This window comes from Rhinatrema bivittatum, chromosome 1, assembly GCF_901001135.1.
Source record: "Rhinatrema bivittatum chromosome 1, aRhiBiv1.1, whole genome shotgun sequence".
In the NCBI taxonomy this organism is placed as follows: Eukaryota; Metazoa; Chordata; class Amphibia; order Gymnophiona; family Rhinatrematidae; genus Rhinatrema; species Rhinatrema bivittatum.
Genome location: NC_042615.1, coordinates 409466542 through 409483675, shown reverse-complemented (window position 1 = coordinate 409483675; position 17134 = coordinate 409466542). Strand labels below are relative to the sequence as shown.

Below are 17134 nucleotides of genomic sequence, written 5' to 3'. Positions count from 1 at the left end.
TCATTGAGAGGCTTTGGGCCCCGTGCTGGACGGGGTGCCTCCCTGTCTGCCGTAACGTTTCCCCCGAAAGGACTGTGGCCATGAAGAAGCCCGGGAAGAAGTTGAGCGATAAGACTGACCCGAGGACCTCTGTGGACGAGACTTCTTGTTGCCTCGGAACCGGGATCTGGCCGAATAAGAGGACCGGGCTCTGGACCTGTCTTCTGGGAGTTTAAAAGCCCTGTTCTCACCAAGAGAAAGCATCAGATCATCCAACTCTTTACCGAACAATAACTTTCCCTTGAAAGGCAGAGCTCGAAGGTGAGCTTTGGAGGATCCATCCATCGCCCAATTGCGAAGCCAAAGCAAGCGGCGCGCCGAGACAGCAGAAACCATGGATCTAGCGGAAGTACGTAGTAGATCATAAAGAGCATCCGCACCATAAGCAATGGCAGCCTCTAGGCGATCTGCCTGTGTGGCCTCTTCAGGGGAAAGACCTGCATTCGCCTGTAGAACTTGGGCCCAGCGCAAACTAGCCCGCATGGCATAGTTGCTACAGATGGCAGCTCGGACTCCCAATGCTGAGACCTCGAAGATCTTCTTGAGCTGCACCTCCAGCTTCCTGTCCTGTATGTCTCTAAGGGCCGTGGCCCCAGTGACCGGAATCGTGGAACGTTTTGTTACCGCTGACACCGCAGAATCCACCTTTGGAAGCCGAAGAAGTTCCAGTGCGTCCTCCGGCAGGGGGTAGAGCTTATCCATAGCTTTGGTTACCTTCAGTCCCAGCTCAGGAGTGTCCCACTCCCGAAACAAAATGTCCGATGCCGAGAAATGGAATGGGAAGGCTACCGCTGGACCAGTGAGTCCCAGCAGGACTGGATCCATAGTTGCTCCGGGGCGAGAAACTGTCGGTGGGGCTTCAACCCCTAACTCGTTGAGAATTGCCAGAATAAGCGGGGACAGTTCGTCCCTTCGGAAAAGACGTACCACCTTAGAGTCGTCCCCATCACCGGCTTGCGAAGGTTTGCCCGGCCCCGACTGGGCAGAATTGTCCCCCTTCGCGCCATCGACCCCCGTCAGGGGCTCGTTGGGCGGATCCACCTCATCTTGTGAGGTGGAGTCGGTATCTGTATCCTGCGGGACACCTCTTGGTGTCCGTTTTCTTGTCGCAGGGTCATCCCGGGATTTTTTCTTCTTTGGAGTGTCCCTTTTGGAGTGGCTATGCAGCTCCTTGCGCCTGCGGCCCTTGTATTTTAAAACTTTGCACAGCAGGAGGGCAAAATCCGCCGAAAACGAAGACTCCGAATCTGAGGTGACCGAATCATCACCATCCTCATCCGGGGACTTAGCCCCCCCGGTGGAAGCCCCCCCCTGAAGACCGTTGTTGAGGCGACAACACGGGAGGCACTGCAGAATCCCCTGCAGGTTCCTGCCTGACTTCATGAACAGAAGCCAAGATGGCCGCCGCTCCCGCACTGAGCGGGAAGGGGTCAGCTGGCGTGACAGGAACGGCGGGAGTGCGCGACGGCGACCGCACCGACCGGGAACGGACCCCCCTGCTTGTTGTAGAAGGTCCCTCCCCGCCTGGAACGCAGGCGGAACAAATCCCCTCACGGGAGAGCCGCGCGCGCGCCGAGCCGCAAGCGCGGCAAACTGTACCCCAAGGCATCCTCACAGTCGCGCGGGAACGCAAAGGAAAATTAAAAATAAAATAAATTTAAAGCGCCGAAAAACTCCCCTCCCCTCGCCGAACCGAGGACCTATTTCCCCCCCGGCGAAGAAGAAAACGGAGAGCCGACACAAACAAAGAAAAATAAAAATACACTTTTTTTTTTTTTTTTTTAAAACAAACCTGCCGCTGTCCAGGGTCCTGGGGCTCCTGCTCCTGTTGGGGGTGAGTGAACCGGGCTCCCCGGTGTCACTCCAACGCTGCTGCTTTGGCAGTTCGGGTCCTCGACCCTCAGCAGCGGCCTCAACCAGGGGGGGATGGTCCTCTCAGAACCTTCCCACCCCCCTGGGAGGCAGGACGGACAGCTTCCGTTTAACTACTCTAACCAGAATTAGAATTAAAAATTTACCTTAAAAAACAAACTGAGCAGAAAATTAGTAAAAGAACTAAAATAACCCTGACTAAACTAAGAATCAGTCCTCAGGGCACCCAGAGGCTGTGACTACACCTGCACCACCTACTGGAGACAGAGTAAGACTGAGGGGCTGTGACTGGCACAGGAGCATATGTAGCTCCGCCCACAAGTTTTAATCTGTCTCCATCTACTGGTGCGGGGTCACAACCCAGGTGTCCTGGACTGATCCTGGTATGTACAGGGAAAGATAATTCATATGCTGGATCACAGAATGGCTATACTTTTCTATTTAGCAAGGACAACACCGTTCAGGAAAACTCAGTTGTTCAATGCATATGCTCCAAACAATTCAGGCCATTCTGTTACAAAACTGACTTTTTCTACATGTCTATCTGACTGCATTTCATTCTGTTACAAAAGAGCAGGAAAAAACCTTGCTATCAAAGCTAAAGCATATCAGCTACTTCAGCTTTGGTAGTTTTTCAGAGATTGATTTCAATTGAAGACATCCACTCCTCTGTCCACATCTTCATGAAACATTATTATTTAGAGCAAGACTCAAAACATGATATTGCCTTTGGCCAAGCAATTCTCAAAAACGTATTTAATAAGTAGCTTCAGCTCTACCATCTATCATTATATTGATAGTTGAATGAAACCTCAACAGAAAAGCATGTCTGGAGGAATCTTCAATTTGGGAGTCCCCACTGGTGTGACTATATTTGGCCTGCTTGTCAATGATGAAAGTGAAGTTGCTCTCCTGTAATGGGTGATCTCCATAGAGAACAGAACAAATCAGGCAGTCTATCCCACCTACCTACCTCCCCATAGAATTGAAGCTTAGAGAAGTCTCAGGCAGGGCCACTATATGGGAACTTGAGTGCATGCTCAGAGGGAGGATAACTTTCAAAACTGCTTGCATGGACACACTTAAGCATGTATTTGGGCACATGCAAAGTTGCTACTGTATTTTATAATCTCCATGGAAAGAATATGTGCAGGTTATAAAATACGAGAACATATGCATGCATAAATGCGTTTGTAAAAACCACGAGCTGCACAAGTTCAGACTTATCCAGATAAATGCCAATTTATCTAGCTAATTAGTGGCACATAGCTGGATAAGTCCAAAAAGTGCTACATAGATGGAAAAGTGGCGTTTTTCAGACTTAACCAGCTATGTGGGCCTGATGCTACTTAGCCAGATAAATTGGAATATAGCTGGATGAGTGCTGCTACTTATCTAAATAAGTTCAAATTTGTCCATCTAAGTAGCAGGAAACGTGCTACTTATCCAAATAAGTTGTGAATTAGCTGGATAAATCTTGTACTTTCAATTTTAAAAGGATAAGATGGTGACTTTTAAACAGGTGTGTGGGTGCATATATGTGCACATTCATTGGTCAGGGACATGGCCATTTTATAACATATGCATTAATTAATAAATAAACAAATAAATAAATTAATCAATTAATTAATTAATTTATTTATTTAATGTGTTTTGTATACCGTCATTCAGTTTCGCCATCAGAATGGACTGACCGTGTGCACGTGTGCACAATTTTAAGTGTACGCGCGCCTGTGTGCGCAAATACCGCTTCTACCACTTAAGTGGTGGGCCGATGCCATTACCAGTTTTCCCAGTTCTTTCCCACTTCATCCAAGTAAGGGATAGGACTTCCAACCCCCACTAATTTAATAGCCTCTCATTTCCCTTATTACTACCCACCTTTAAAACCCCATCAATCTATCTATTTTTCTTTATATTGTTACGTACACATCCTTTGCAGCAAAAGTAAAGTTGCAAGGCAGGGGACTCCAGCATGCATCTGTGCGTGTAAGTATTTACGTGCAACTTTGATGTTGAAATCTAGGAATACTCATGCCCCACCCAGACCCTTTTTCGGAACTTTTCATTTGTGCACATAGCAGGGGATATGCTCGTATGCGTTTACCTAAATCTGATCGGCACACACCGACCTGACATATTCATGTATCTCTCAGTTTTGGAGCACACCGATTTTTTAAAATTCTCTTTTAAACATGTAGATTTTAATTGTGTTTTTACCCACATAACTTGTCTTTTAGACATGTAAGTCAGAGTATTTTACAACATGTGTGTGGCAATGAAATAACTAGTTTTATCAATTCATCTACTAGTTCACCCAGTCCATCTGCAACTCATGAAGACCCTCCTGGCTCTTCACCTGAAGTCCCCAATTGCAACCAGACCCAATATTTATGCTCACATAACATATTGAACAGAAATAAATTTACGCATGTAAAAGACGTATGTGCGTCACTTTGCCAAGTTTTAAAATAGCAACTTATTTGTGTAATTGTTGGCCCCAGACCCAGAACTCTCCTGGCATGCCCCTTTCTTACACAAGAAAAGTTACTTAGAGACTCCAATATATGTATTTAAGTTGCGGTTTTGAAAATAGCATGTATTTGCATATGTACTATTTTATGCATGGAAGTACTAATTTTTAAGTACAATATGTTTGAAAATTCACCTGTAAATCTTTTCTTTCTGAGCTCTGAGAGAATATGTTTGTGCTGGCACAATTGAATGACATCAACCTACTTGTATGGCTGCTTTATCCTGCTGTCTATTAAGAACACCCATTACAGGTGAACAATTTGGGCTGGATTTTCAAAGCTCTATGCGCGTAAATCGGGTTACGCGCGCCGGGCCTATTTAAAAAAGGCCTGGCGATGCACATAAAGCCCCGAGACACGTGTAAGTCCCAGGGCTTTACAAAAGGGGCAGTCCGGGGGCGGGGCGGGGGCATGGTGAGGGTTCGTGGGCAGGGCGATCCTTCGACACAGTGGCCATTGCTGCTCTGTCGAAGGATTGCGTGCCGACAGGCTGCCAGCACCCGCAGGCGTGCACAACTTGCGCTTGCCCAGAGGCAGGCACAAAAGGTAAGATAACAATTTTGGGGGGGTTAGAGTAGGGCTCGGGGGGAAAGGTTAGGGGAAGGGGTGTGAAGGTTAGGTTACAGGGGAAGGCAGCACGGCTTGGTGCGCGCAACGTGCACAATTGTGCACCCCCTTGCCGACTCCTGATTTTATAACTTGTGTGTGCACATGTGTGTGCGCCGGGGAGCTTGCGCACATGTATACCACGTGCACTCCTTTTAAAATCTACCCATTTGTGTTCTAGGCATGCTTAAGAATTCATGAAAAAATGAGTATCAATCAGAGCCATTTCACAATCACGCTGTCCATCAACTTTTTTCATAAAGTCATTTTACTTAAAATATTATATTCAATTTTTCAAAGAGACCATATTACAAAATATATTTCTTATGTTTGATTATTTTATTACTATATAGAGCTTTTGGTGTATGCTACTCTAGGAAGCATTCAGTGGAGAATGAGGCTTTAATGCTGTAGAAACCTAAGATTCATTGTTCGTAAATGAAATGTTCCTTCTTGATATGTCAAAAAAACAGAAGGGACTACCTTACACCGTGGAAAGACTTTTATTAGAATTGCCCAAAAAACTATGACATCATTTCCTGTGAAATGTGTCAATCATGTAGTCAAGGAGACAAAATTCTAGAGAACCAATGTCGATATTAATCAAAAGCATGGCTATTTTCACTGCACCAAAATAAACATTACATCATTTCCTTTATTGCACGGTTTATGTATATTTATGAAGGCTGACACTTAAAAAGAGGACTGTGTTGTATATATCTAGATATACCATGATCGCTACTGTGTCTATATGAAACCAGGCTTACTATGTAACGTTTAAAACAACAGAAGGAAAATTTATCCTTGTCAAGATCGCTACAGAGTAGCGCTTAAAGAGGAAAATATGTGTCTATATCAAACCGGAGTCATTATATAACATTTGGACCAACGAAGAATAGACTAGTTGTATATCAGTGATTCTTTATAACAATGAAGGATAAACTAGTTGTATATCAGTGACGGGTTCACTAAGTGACGTGCAAAACCCAAAGAAGGAAGGGAAGAGAGAAACTAATACTATCAATAATGCATCTCCTTTAAAACGGGGTCACTGTCTGGCGATCGGAACACAGGAGTGCAACTGAATATATATAGGTGAAAGCAGGTCACTTGTCTAAAATTTAAAAAAAAAATTTAAAAAAAAAATAGAAAAACTGATACTATCAATAATGCATCTCCTTTAAAACAGGGTCACTGTCTGGCGATCGGAACACAGGAGTGCAACTGAATATATATAGGTGAAAGCGGGTCACTTGTCTAAAAAAATATAAGAAAACAGAAAAATCTATTATAAGAAAACAGAAAAATCTATTTCTTGATTTAACCCTGCCGGTTCTACAGTATTATATTTAAAAATAAGACGTTGTTCTATGCGTAGTAAGACCTTATCCAGATCTCCACCTCTCCAGTTCAAATTAGGTTTATATAATACACAGAATTTGTAGTCTTCAAAATTATGGTTAGCTTGACTGGAATGCTCAACCATTGGTTTACCTTCTAGCTTTCTGTTGATCGCACTCCTGTGTTCAATCAAACGTTTGTTCAGTGGTCGAATGGTCTTACCAATGTAAAATTTGTTGCATGTGCAATATGCTACATAGACCACACCCTCACTTTTGCAGTTAGTGAATTTCATCAATTTATATGGTTCTGATTGGTTATTGAACAAAACCTGTTTAGCCTTCGGATTCACAGAGCACACTGAACAGTGACCACATGGGTAGTGGCCCTGAGGTCTCAAATCTTTGAACTGTTTACGTGGAAGTGCAGAGGGGACAAGAAAATCTCTTAAATTGCGTTCACGTCTGTTAGCTATAACAAGGCTGCTGTTTTCGAAGCACTCTAAGTTCCGCACAATTTCCCAATTTTTTCTAATAATTCCAACAATTCTATGTGTCATGTGATTATATGTTAAGGGGAATGCCACAATATCCTTTGTTTCTCTCTTTTTGGATTTCAAAAGTGTGTGTCTTTCTTGTGTCTGTGCTCTCATATATCCAGCCTTTATATGTGGTGCTGGATAATGTTTCTGTATAAACCTCACTTCAAGTTCTCTTGCCCTTTGTTGGAACACATCCTCATCTGTACACAATCTTCGTATCCTTAGAAACTGGGAATAAGGAAGATTATTTTTCATGGATTTATTATGACAACTAGTGTAATCTAAAAATTTATTAGTATCTGTCGGTTTCTTATACAGGTCCATACTAAATTTACCGTCTTGTACTGAAATTTGGATATCCAAATATGAAACTGTTTCTTTGGAGTATGTCATAGTAAATTTGAGATTGGTATCTATAACCAAACCAAAAAAGAAGGGAGGTCATTCATGTCACCTTTCCAAATCATAAAAACATCGTCGATGTACCTACGCCATAAAGCTATATTTTGCATATGTTGTTGGTCTAGCTTCATTTTATCTTCAAAAACACTGACGTACAAGTTGGCTATCGAGGGAGCCATGGTAGCGCCCATGGCTACACCTTTGCATTGAAGAAAATATTTATGTTCAAATTCAAAAAAAATTTTTGTAAGTGCTATCCTTGCTAATTCTAAAATAAACCATGTAGGTATACGCTTACATTCTTCGCGTCTATGTAGAACGTCTTCTATGATCAAGAGTGCTTCTGATTGAGGTACGTTTGTATAAAGGGACTCAATATCCAAACAAACCAAGGTAATATCATCATCTTCTTTTAGGTCCAAGGTTTCTAAAGTATTGATAATATCATTGGAATCTTTAACATATGAGGCAATCTTAGGTACCTGAGGTCTCAAAAACTTATCGATAAACTTTGAAATTGGTTCCAATAATGAACCCATAGCAGAAACTATGGGTCTCCCTGGGGGTGCTGTTACAGATTTATGTATCTTCGGAAGGATGTATATAGTTGGCATAACTGGTTTGGATACAGTTAAAAAATCTAGTTCCTTCTTAGTAAGGACATTGGTCTTCCTTGCTACATCTAAAATGTCGTCTATTTCTTTTTTAATAGAATCTGTTGGGTTGGCCTGTAGTTTACTGTAAAAAGTTGGGTCTGAAAGTTGTCTGTTTATTTCTGTGGTATATTTCTCCCTATCCATAATCACAATTTTCCCTCCTTTATCCGCCGGTTTTATGACAATTTTCTCATTCCTTTGTAAATTTTCAATAGCTATCCTTTCTTCTTTAGTGATATTATGTGTGACAAAATTACGTTTACCTTCTAACTTTTCAATATCCTTCAGGACCAGTGTTTGAAAAGTAGAAATCAATGGTCCAAATGTTATATAATGACTCCGGTTTGATATAGACACATATTTTCTCACAGGACAAGCAGGATGGTTGTCCTCACAAATGGGTGACATCGAGGATGGAGCCCACCACGGAAAACTTCTGTCAAAGTTTAAACAGAACTTTGACTGGCCCCTACTGGGCATGCCCAGCAAGGCACTGACCCTGCAGCCAGCAGGGGTCTCCCTTCAGTCTTCTTTTTTCCGCGCAGCAGTTGCCACGCGGTGAAAGGAGCTCTCTAACCACGTTCCTGACAGGAATTTGGAAATTAATTTCCTAAGAAAATTTGCCCCTCAGGGGTCTCCCTTCGACAAATTTCTAGTCATCTTACGGAACCCGGTAAGTTTTTTGCCTTTTTCCATCGACTACCGTCGATTTTGGCCCTTGAGGCCTGTTGGCACTTACCGATCCCCAGCCTCAATTTTGGCCTCAGGCCATGGCAACGGGGTTCCGCCGTTGTCCGGATTGTACCCGGACTATGTCCATCACAGACCCCCACAGGGTTTGTGTAATGTGTTTGGGTAGTGAGCATGATGTCCTGACTTGCACCAAATGTGCCTTAATGACACCCAAGGGTCGCAAAGCCAGGATGGAGAAGATGGGGCTCCTCTTCCATGCACCCACCCCAACGCCATCGATAGCATCGACGTCATCGGAACCGGCACCGTCGAAGTTGTACCATCATCGTCAACCCTCCGGTGACCGTCCGCCATCGATCGCTTCTCGGCCGTCGACTCCCGTCCCTTCCCCGGATGGGCGAGGTGATCGGAAGGAAAAGCACCGCCATCGACGGCACAAGTCTCGGCCTGTCGAGGATCCACAGCCATCGACCTCTGCTCAAGCCGAGCCACCGACAAAGAAGCCGCGAACAGACCGGACACCCTCCACGTCTCGTTCGCCGGCATCGAGGAAACCCTCACCCTCCCGGGGTGCGGGGGCCGTGATCCCACCGGTTACGGTGGTTCCTCCGGCCCTGCCTCAGCCTCCCTCTCCCGTCGAGCCGGGTATGGTTACCCCTGGTCTCCGGGCAGAACTGGACCGGCTGGTCCAGGAGGCCATCGAGAAAGCGATGAAGAATTTGCAACCTCCATCGGCACCGTCTTCGGCACCGGTACCAGTGCCGCCCCCGACACCGACACCGGCACCGGCTTCGCCACCGAGGAGGGAACCGACCACCGAGCCGTTGATACAAGCGCTAGCACCGCTACTGAGCCGCATGGAGGCGCTCATGACGGCCCTTCCATCGGTGATTCCAGTACCATCGACAACACCACCGTCTCCGACTGGATTTTCATCGGCAGGAGAAACACCGTTCCGGATTCTCCCTTCCGGGGTGGTTCCATCGGTGCCTTCTGGTATATCTCCACCGATATATCCTTCGGTTCCATCCATTCCACGCCAGGCACCGATTCCATCGGCAGCACCGAAGCCATCGATGCCATTTCTGGTTCCACCTACGGCACCGATTCCACCTCGGTTTCCATCGATGCCTTCAGAGCCTCAGCCAGGTCCATCAGGGCTACAAGCCCCACTTGATCCCTACGATACCTGGGGTGATGATGATGATACATCTTCTGACACAGATTTGCCTTCGCCACCATCTCCTACAGAGAGTAGAAAAAGATCTCCTCCTGAGGATCTATCTTTCATTAATTTTGTGAAAGAGATGTCAGAAGTTGTACCCTTTCAACTACAATCTGAAGCTGATGACAGACACCAGATGATGGAACTCCTTCAATTTCTGGATGCTCCAAAAATCATCGCTTCCATCCCTATACACCAGGTGTTTTTGGATCTGCTCAAGAAAAACTGGGAATCTCCTTCATCAGGGTCCCCAGTTAACAAAAAAGCTGACTCCACCTACCTTGTCCAGTCAGCACCAGGTTTCCAAAAACCTCAACTGGATCATCGCTCTGTTGTGGTTGAGTCCGCGCAGAAGAAGGCCAAGCGTCTTAAGCCACACTCTTCTACCCCACCTACCAGGGACAACAAGTTCCTAGATAGTGTTGGACGGAAAGTCTATCATGGAGCTATGTTGATTTCACGCATAGCTTCATATCAACTTTACATGACTCAGTACAACAGAGCCATCCTTAAGCAGATGCAAGACTATGCTGACACGTTGCCAGACCAATACCAACCGCAGCTTCAAGCCCTTCTTCACAAGGGATTTGAGGCAGGGAAGCACGAGATTAGGACTGCCTACGACATATTCGATACTTCCACAAAAGTTTCAGCCACAGCCATCTCAGCCAGACGTTGGGCTTGGTTAAAATCATCCAACCTTCGCCCAGAGGTTCAGGATCGTCTTGCTGATTTACCCTGCTTAGGCGATAATTTGTTTGGAGAGCAAATTCAGCAGATTGTGGCGGAGTTAAAAGACCACCATGAGACGTTGAAACAACTCTCATCTGTCCCACCTGAGCTGACCTCCAAGCAACCGCAAAAGAAAGACTCTAAGAAGTCATTCTTTCGACCACGCCGTTATTACCCTCCATCGGCCAGGCCTCGTCCAGCTCGATCCTCTACTAGGCCTCAGCCGCGTCAGCCTAGGAAACAAAGGCCTACTGTAGCCCCTCCTCCTGGGCCTGCGGCTGGCCTTTGACTCCCCTGTAGGGAACACATGCCAAACCCCTCTTCCGGACATCCCTGTGGGAGGTCGACTGTACCATTTTCTACAACCTTGGTTGCAGATCACCTCAGATCAGTGGGTGCTAACAATTATCGCACAGGGTTACCACCTCAACTTCATAACTCTTCCGGCAGACTCCCCGCCTCTTCAAGCGTGGAGTCTATCCACCCATTTGGCTCAATTACAACAGGAAGTATCCCTTCTTCTGCAATCAAATGCTATAGAACCCGTTCCTCCCTCTCAACGAGGCAAGGGATTCTATTCCAGATACTTCCTAATACCAAAGAAATCAGGGGGACTACGTCCCATTTTGGACCTTCGAGCCCTCAACAAATACCTTCAAAAAGAGAAGTTCAAAATGGTAACCCTAGGCGCGCTGCTCCCTCTGCTACAAAGAGGGGATTGGCTGTGCTCTCTCGACCTCAAGGACGCTTATACCCACATTGCGATCACACAATCCCATCGCAAATATCTGCGGTTTCTAGTAGGCCACGACCATTATCAATACCGTGTCCTCCCTTTCGGTCTGGCTTCTGCCCCACGAGTCTTTACCAAATGTCTCGTAGTGGTAGCAGCATTCCTAAGGAAGGAAGGTGTCCACGTCTACCCATACCTGGACGATTGGCTAATCAGGGCCTCCACCCAACAGATAGCTCAATCCTCCCTAAAATTGACAATTCAAACACTCCTTTCTTTAGGGTTTCTCGTCAATTACGAGAAATCTTGCTTAGTCCCGTCTCAAACCTTATCCTTCATTGGGGCAGACTTGGACACCTTACAGGCAAAGGCTTACCTTCCTCTTCAGAGGGTCCACACCCTAATGTCCCTGGCTCGCCAGCTCCAGTCTCAGAACACTGCCACGGCTCGCCAGTTCCTCATTCTTTTAGGGCACATGGCATCCTCGGTTCAAGTCACTCCCATGACCCGACTAGCCATGAGAGTAACACAATGGACTCTACGACACCAATGGATTCAAGCTTTTCAGCCTCTGTCCTCCATAGTCACAGTCACACAAGCCCTGCGCCTATCCTTAACCTGGTGGACGACTCAGGTCAACCTCCTTCAGGGCTTACCCTTTCTTCCACCGGATCCGCAAGTAATCCTAACCACCGACGCTTCTCACATCGGTTGGGGAGCCCATGTGGACGACTTTCAAACCCAAGGGTTATGGTCCAAAGAGGAAGCCGAACACCAGATCAATTTCCTGGAACTTCGAGCAATCCGCTATGCGCTCCGCACTTTCAAAGATCATCTCTTTCATCAGATAATCTTAATCCAGACGGACAACCAAGTGGCCATGTGGTACATAAACAAGCAGGGAGGCAAAGGCTCCTTCCTTCTGTGTCAGGAAGCTGCGCAGATCTGGGCGGAAGCCCTCTCCCACTCCATGTACCTCAGGGTCACTTACCTGCCGGGAGTAGACAATGTATTGGCAGACCAGCTGAGCCGTGTCTTCCAACCACACGAGTGGTCACTCGATCCTCTGGTAGCGACCTCTTTGTTTCACGAGTGGGGTTCTCCCCGCATAGACCTCTTTGCGTCCCCTCAGAACCACAAAGTGGACGATTACTGCTCTCTCATTCGGAGCCAGCACTCTCGGCCGAGGGATGCTTTCTCCCTCAAGTGGACAACCGGTCTGCTCTATGCATTCCCTCCACTCCCTCTTGTGTCAAAGACTCTCGTGAAGCTACGCCAGGACGGAGGAACCATAATCCTGATAGCACCTTACTGGCCACGCCAAGTATGGTTTCCAATACTCCAGGATCTCTCCATCCGCAGGCACATTCCTCTGGGAAAGGACCCGCATCTGCTCACTCAAAACGACGGATGCCTCCTCCATCCCAACCTCCAAGTCTTGTCCCTGACGGCATGGATGTTGAAAGGTTAGTCCTTCAGCCTTTCAACCTTTTAGATTCCGTTTCTCGGGTCCTGATAGCTTCACGAAAGCCTTCCACAAGAAAGTCTTACTCATACAAATGGAAAAGGTACACATCATGGTGCACTTCTCAGTCCCTTGATCCCCTTTCCTGTCCAATCTCCAATTTCTTGGACTATTTATGGCATCTCTCTGAATCAGGTCTTAAAACCTCTTCTATCAGAATGCATGTCAGTGCGGTAGCCGCCTTCCATAAGGGTATTGGGGGTAATCCTATTTCAGTACAACCCCTAGTAACACGCTTTCTTAAGGGCTTGCTCCATCTAAAGCCGCCCTTGCGTCCTCCGGCCCCATCCTGGGACCTTAACCTGGTTCTTGGTCGTCTTATGAAACCTCCTTTCGAACCTCTGCACTCCTGTGACTTTAAATATCTCACTTGGAAAGTGTTATTCCTTTTGGCTATTACTTCAGCTCGCAGGGTTAGTGAATTACAGGCCCTAGTTACCTATCCGCCTTACACTAAGCTCCTGCAGGACCGCGCGGTACTCCGCACTCACCCTAAATTTTTACCTAAGGTAGTTTCTGAGTTTCATATCAATCAATCCATCATACTACCTATCTTTTTTCCCAGGCCCCACTCCAACTCTGGAGAGCAGACCCTGCATACCCTAGACTGTAAACGAGCTCTAGCTTTTTACCTAGACCGTACAGTTTCCCATAGGAAGAGCACTCAATTATTCGTCTCTTTCCATCCTAATAAGTTGGGACAACCTGTGGGTAAGCAGGCTCTTTCTTCCTGGTTGGCGGACTGCATTTCTTTTTGCTATGAGCAAGCTGGCATTCCTTTTCAAGACCGTGTTAAAGCACACTCTGTGAGGGCCATGGCGACGTCAGTGGCACACCTTCGATCGGTGCCGCTTCCTGACATCTGCAAAGCTGCAACCTGGAGTTCTCTCCATACCTTTGCAGCCCATTATTGTTTGGACAAGGCTGGAAGACAGGACTCCATCTTCGGCCAGTCTGTCTTGCGTAACCTTTTTCCAACCTGATGTACCAACACCCTTCCACCTACCCGGTTGGGTGCGGATGCCCTTTCCCAAATTTCTCCTCACTTATTGTGCCTGCTGCACACCGTTGGGTACATTTGGTGCAAGTCGGGACATCCTCAGCTCGGTACTCACCCATTTGTGAGGACAACCATCCTGCTTGTCCTGTGAGAAAGCAAATGTTGCTTACCTGATGTAACAGGTGTTCTCACAGGACAGCAGGATGTTAGTCCTCACGAAACCCGCCCGCCTCCCCGCGGTGTTGGGTTCGTTTTATTCTTACTTTCTAGGCACTGCCTGTAGCTTTGAAAATCAGACTGAAGGGAGACCCCTGCTGGCTGCAGGGTCAGTGCCTTGCTGGGCATGCCCAGTAGGGGCCAGTCAAAGTTCTGTTTAAACTTTGACAGAAGTTTTCCGTGGTGGGCTCCATCCTCGATGTCACCCATTTGTGAGGACTAACATCCTGCTGTCCTGTGAGAACACCTGTTACATCAGGTAAGCAACATTTGCTTTCCTCTTTAAGCGCTACTCTGTAGCGATCTTGACAAGGATAAATTTTCCTTCTGTTGTTTTAAACGTTACATAGTAAGCCTGGTTTCATATAGACACAGTAGCGATCATGGTATATCTAGATATATACAACACAGTCCTCTTTTTAAGTGTCAGCCTTCATAAATATACATAAACCGTGCAATAAAGGAAATGATGTAATGTTTATTTTGGTGCAGTGAAAATAGCCATGCTTTTGATTAATATCGACATTGGTTCTCTGGAATTTTGTCTCCTTGACTACGTGATTGACACATTTCACAGGAAATGATGTCATAGTTTTTTGGGCAATTCTAATAAAAGTCTTTCCACGGTGTAAGGTAGTCCCTTCTGTTTTTTTGCCTTGGCTACGTGGGACCACCTTCCGGTTTGTTTCATTGGACCTTCTTGATATGTTGCACTTATGAAAATGAGATCAATTCAAGACATATATATTAGATTTTAGATAGTTTTTTCTTTTCTTTTTCATATATTAGAACCTTCCTTAACTATTGTATATTATTCCATTTAACTTGATTATTCTTCTGATAGTGCTTTTCCCTCAGTAATTAAATATGTTTGTGTTTCTTTTATTTTCCTTTGTACCTACTGATTCTTATGGAGTTGGGTCATGTATAAACTGTTGACAGCTTAGAGATCTAGTTGGGATTCTTGAGTTAAAAAATGTGCTGAAAAATAATAATATATTATATGATTTTTAGCATGTGGCCTGAGATTTAGTGAATTGCTTTTTCAGAAAGTTTTTTTACATGATGAATTTGGTTGAATTGAGCACATAGTGATTTTACTTGTCTATGTTTTACTTAGAAAATGGGTAATACAGTAACATATTTTGACACTGATTATTATAACATTTTCAGATTGAAAGTCTTGAAGAAGATGCTAATGTAGTATCACAGATGTATCGACTTATAGAGCAATACCAAGTACCTACACCTCCTGAAGATTTTGCTTTATACGCAACTCTTAAAACATCCATTGGATTAGTACGAAATGCAATTGATAAGTCAGTGGCTGAAAGAGATGGCAGCATCATAAAATTCTGTCGACTCTTAGATAAAGATATTGAAGAGCTTGACATCGAATTAAAAGATATAAGAAATCGGTCACAGGTATGCATTATTTATTTATTCACATTTTATAATGCCCGTTTCAGTTTGCCAAAGTTCACATGTTGTATTCTTTCAGACTTTGAAGTTTATATTCAAAGGGTTTGTCTGGCTATCTTTAGAAGTTAGCATATAAAACCCAAGATCTGAATATTTCCCATGTTCTCTAGCTAAATTGTTTCTGGGTAACTTGTTACCCACATACAATTTACCTGGTTAAATAAGGCAGCACTGGGGCCTTCCTGGGGCATTGTTTCACTTTATCTGAGCAATTCTAGAGTTATCAGGTGACTCCAGATTTTCAGGACAGGTTGACCCGGTCCTGGTTTTACTCCATTGCATGATGGTACTTGTAGTCTTAGTGAATGCAATAGGAAAATCAGAGCTACTGCTTGCAGTGGAGTAAAATCAGGACCGGATCAGCATGTCCTGAAAATATGGAACCAGTGGGCAACATTCATATTAAAGTGAATTTTAAAAGGCTGGCACGTTCCAAAATCAGGAGTTGCATGCGCACCCATACAATTTTAAAAGCCGTTCAAATGTGTGCGAATCTTCCACTGCGCGCACATCTCACTTGATATCAAAAAGGGGTGTGGTGTGAGCATGGTCTGGGCAGGGAATAGATGTTTTGGGGCATAGCCAACATATGTGCTTGTAAATACTTATGCGTGCCCGGCACATGCCCAGGCACATTGCCACATAATTTCAAGACACTCTTTCTGCTGCTTTGACCTTCTATCTATGTCTTGAGGTTTTTCTTGCCTATTTTGGCACTTTGTTTGCCTTCATGGTGCCTTGTGCTGTTCATGCCAGACTTGGTGCCACTTTGCCCCTCTCATGCAACCTTGGGGGGTTCATGCCACTATTATTGGTGCGCTTTGTCACTCTTTTGCAGCCTTGGGATCTTCTGGTCATTCTTACTGCTGGTTTGCACCTATGGCAGTTGGAGAACTCCTGCCACTGATGTTTATGTTTAGTCCCATTTATTTATTTATAAATGTCTTAATCTCCTATCTACTTTTCTAGGTCATTTCCAATCTTATTCTCATAATCATAAGAGCAATCATTTAAGATATGCCGCCTACAAATATTGATATCCTTTATATGCCGCCTACAAATATATATCTTTTTATATGCCACCTACAAATATATATACAAATATATATATATAAATACAAATATATTTATATGCTGCCTACAAATGTTGATATCCTTCCTATTTATCAGAATTTCTTTGCCCCCCTCCCCCCCCCGTTTGGATGGATAACCTCTATCATGCATACCACTTAGTTAATTATTTATTGTATATTCTACTCTGTTAATTGTATGTTTTTTAATGTTCCTTATATAATTATATGATAATTGTAAAGCCTGTTGCTCAGTTCTGTTCTCTGTAAACTGACGAGATGTTCACAACGTTCGTCGGTATATAAAAGCTATTAAATAAATAAATAAATAAATAAGATAAAAAATTAAAACACAATTAAGACATAACAAAATAAATGTGTATAACACCTTTTAACATAGTTAAAACCAATGCAAAATATAAATAATACATAATAAATTCAGAATACATAAAAGAAAATACAGAAAG

At 44.6% G+C, this 17134-nt stretch overlaps 1 protein-coding gene across 1 annotated transcript in view; it reads left to right on the top strand.

The window, feature by feature from the left end:
* Window positions 1–17134, top strand: part of DNAH6 (dynein axonemal heavy chain 6) — a 3261518-nt gene that overhangs the window by 548464 nt on the left and 2695920 nt on the right. The window contains 1 exon segment of the mRNA XM_029602297.1: window positions 15289–15540. Coding sequence (XP_029458157.1) covers window positions 15289–15540 — 252 coding nt within the window.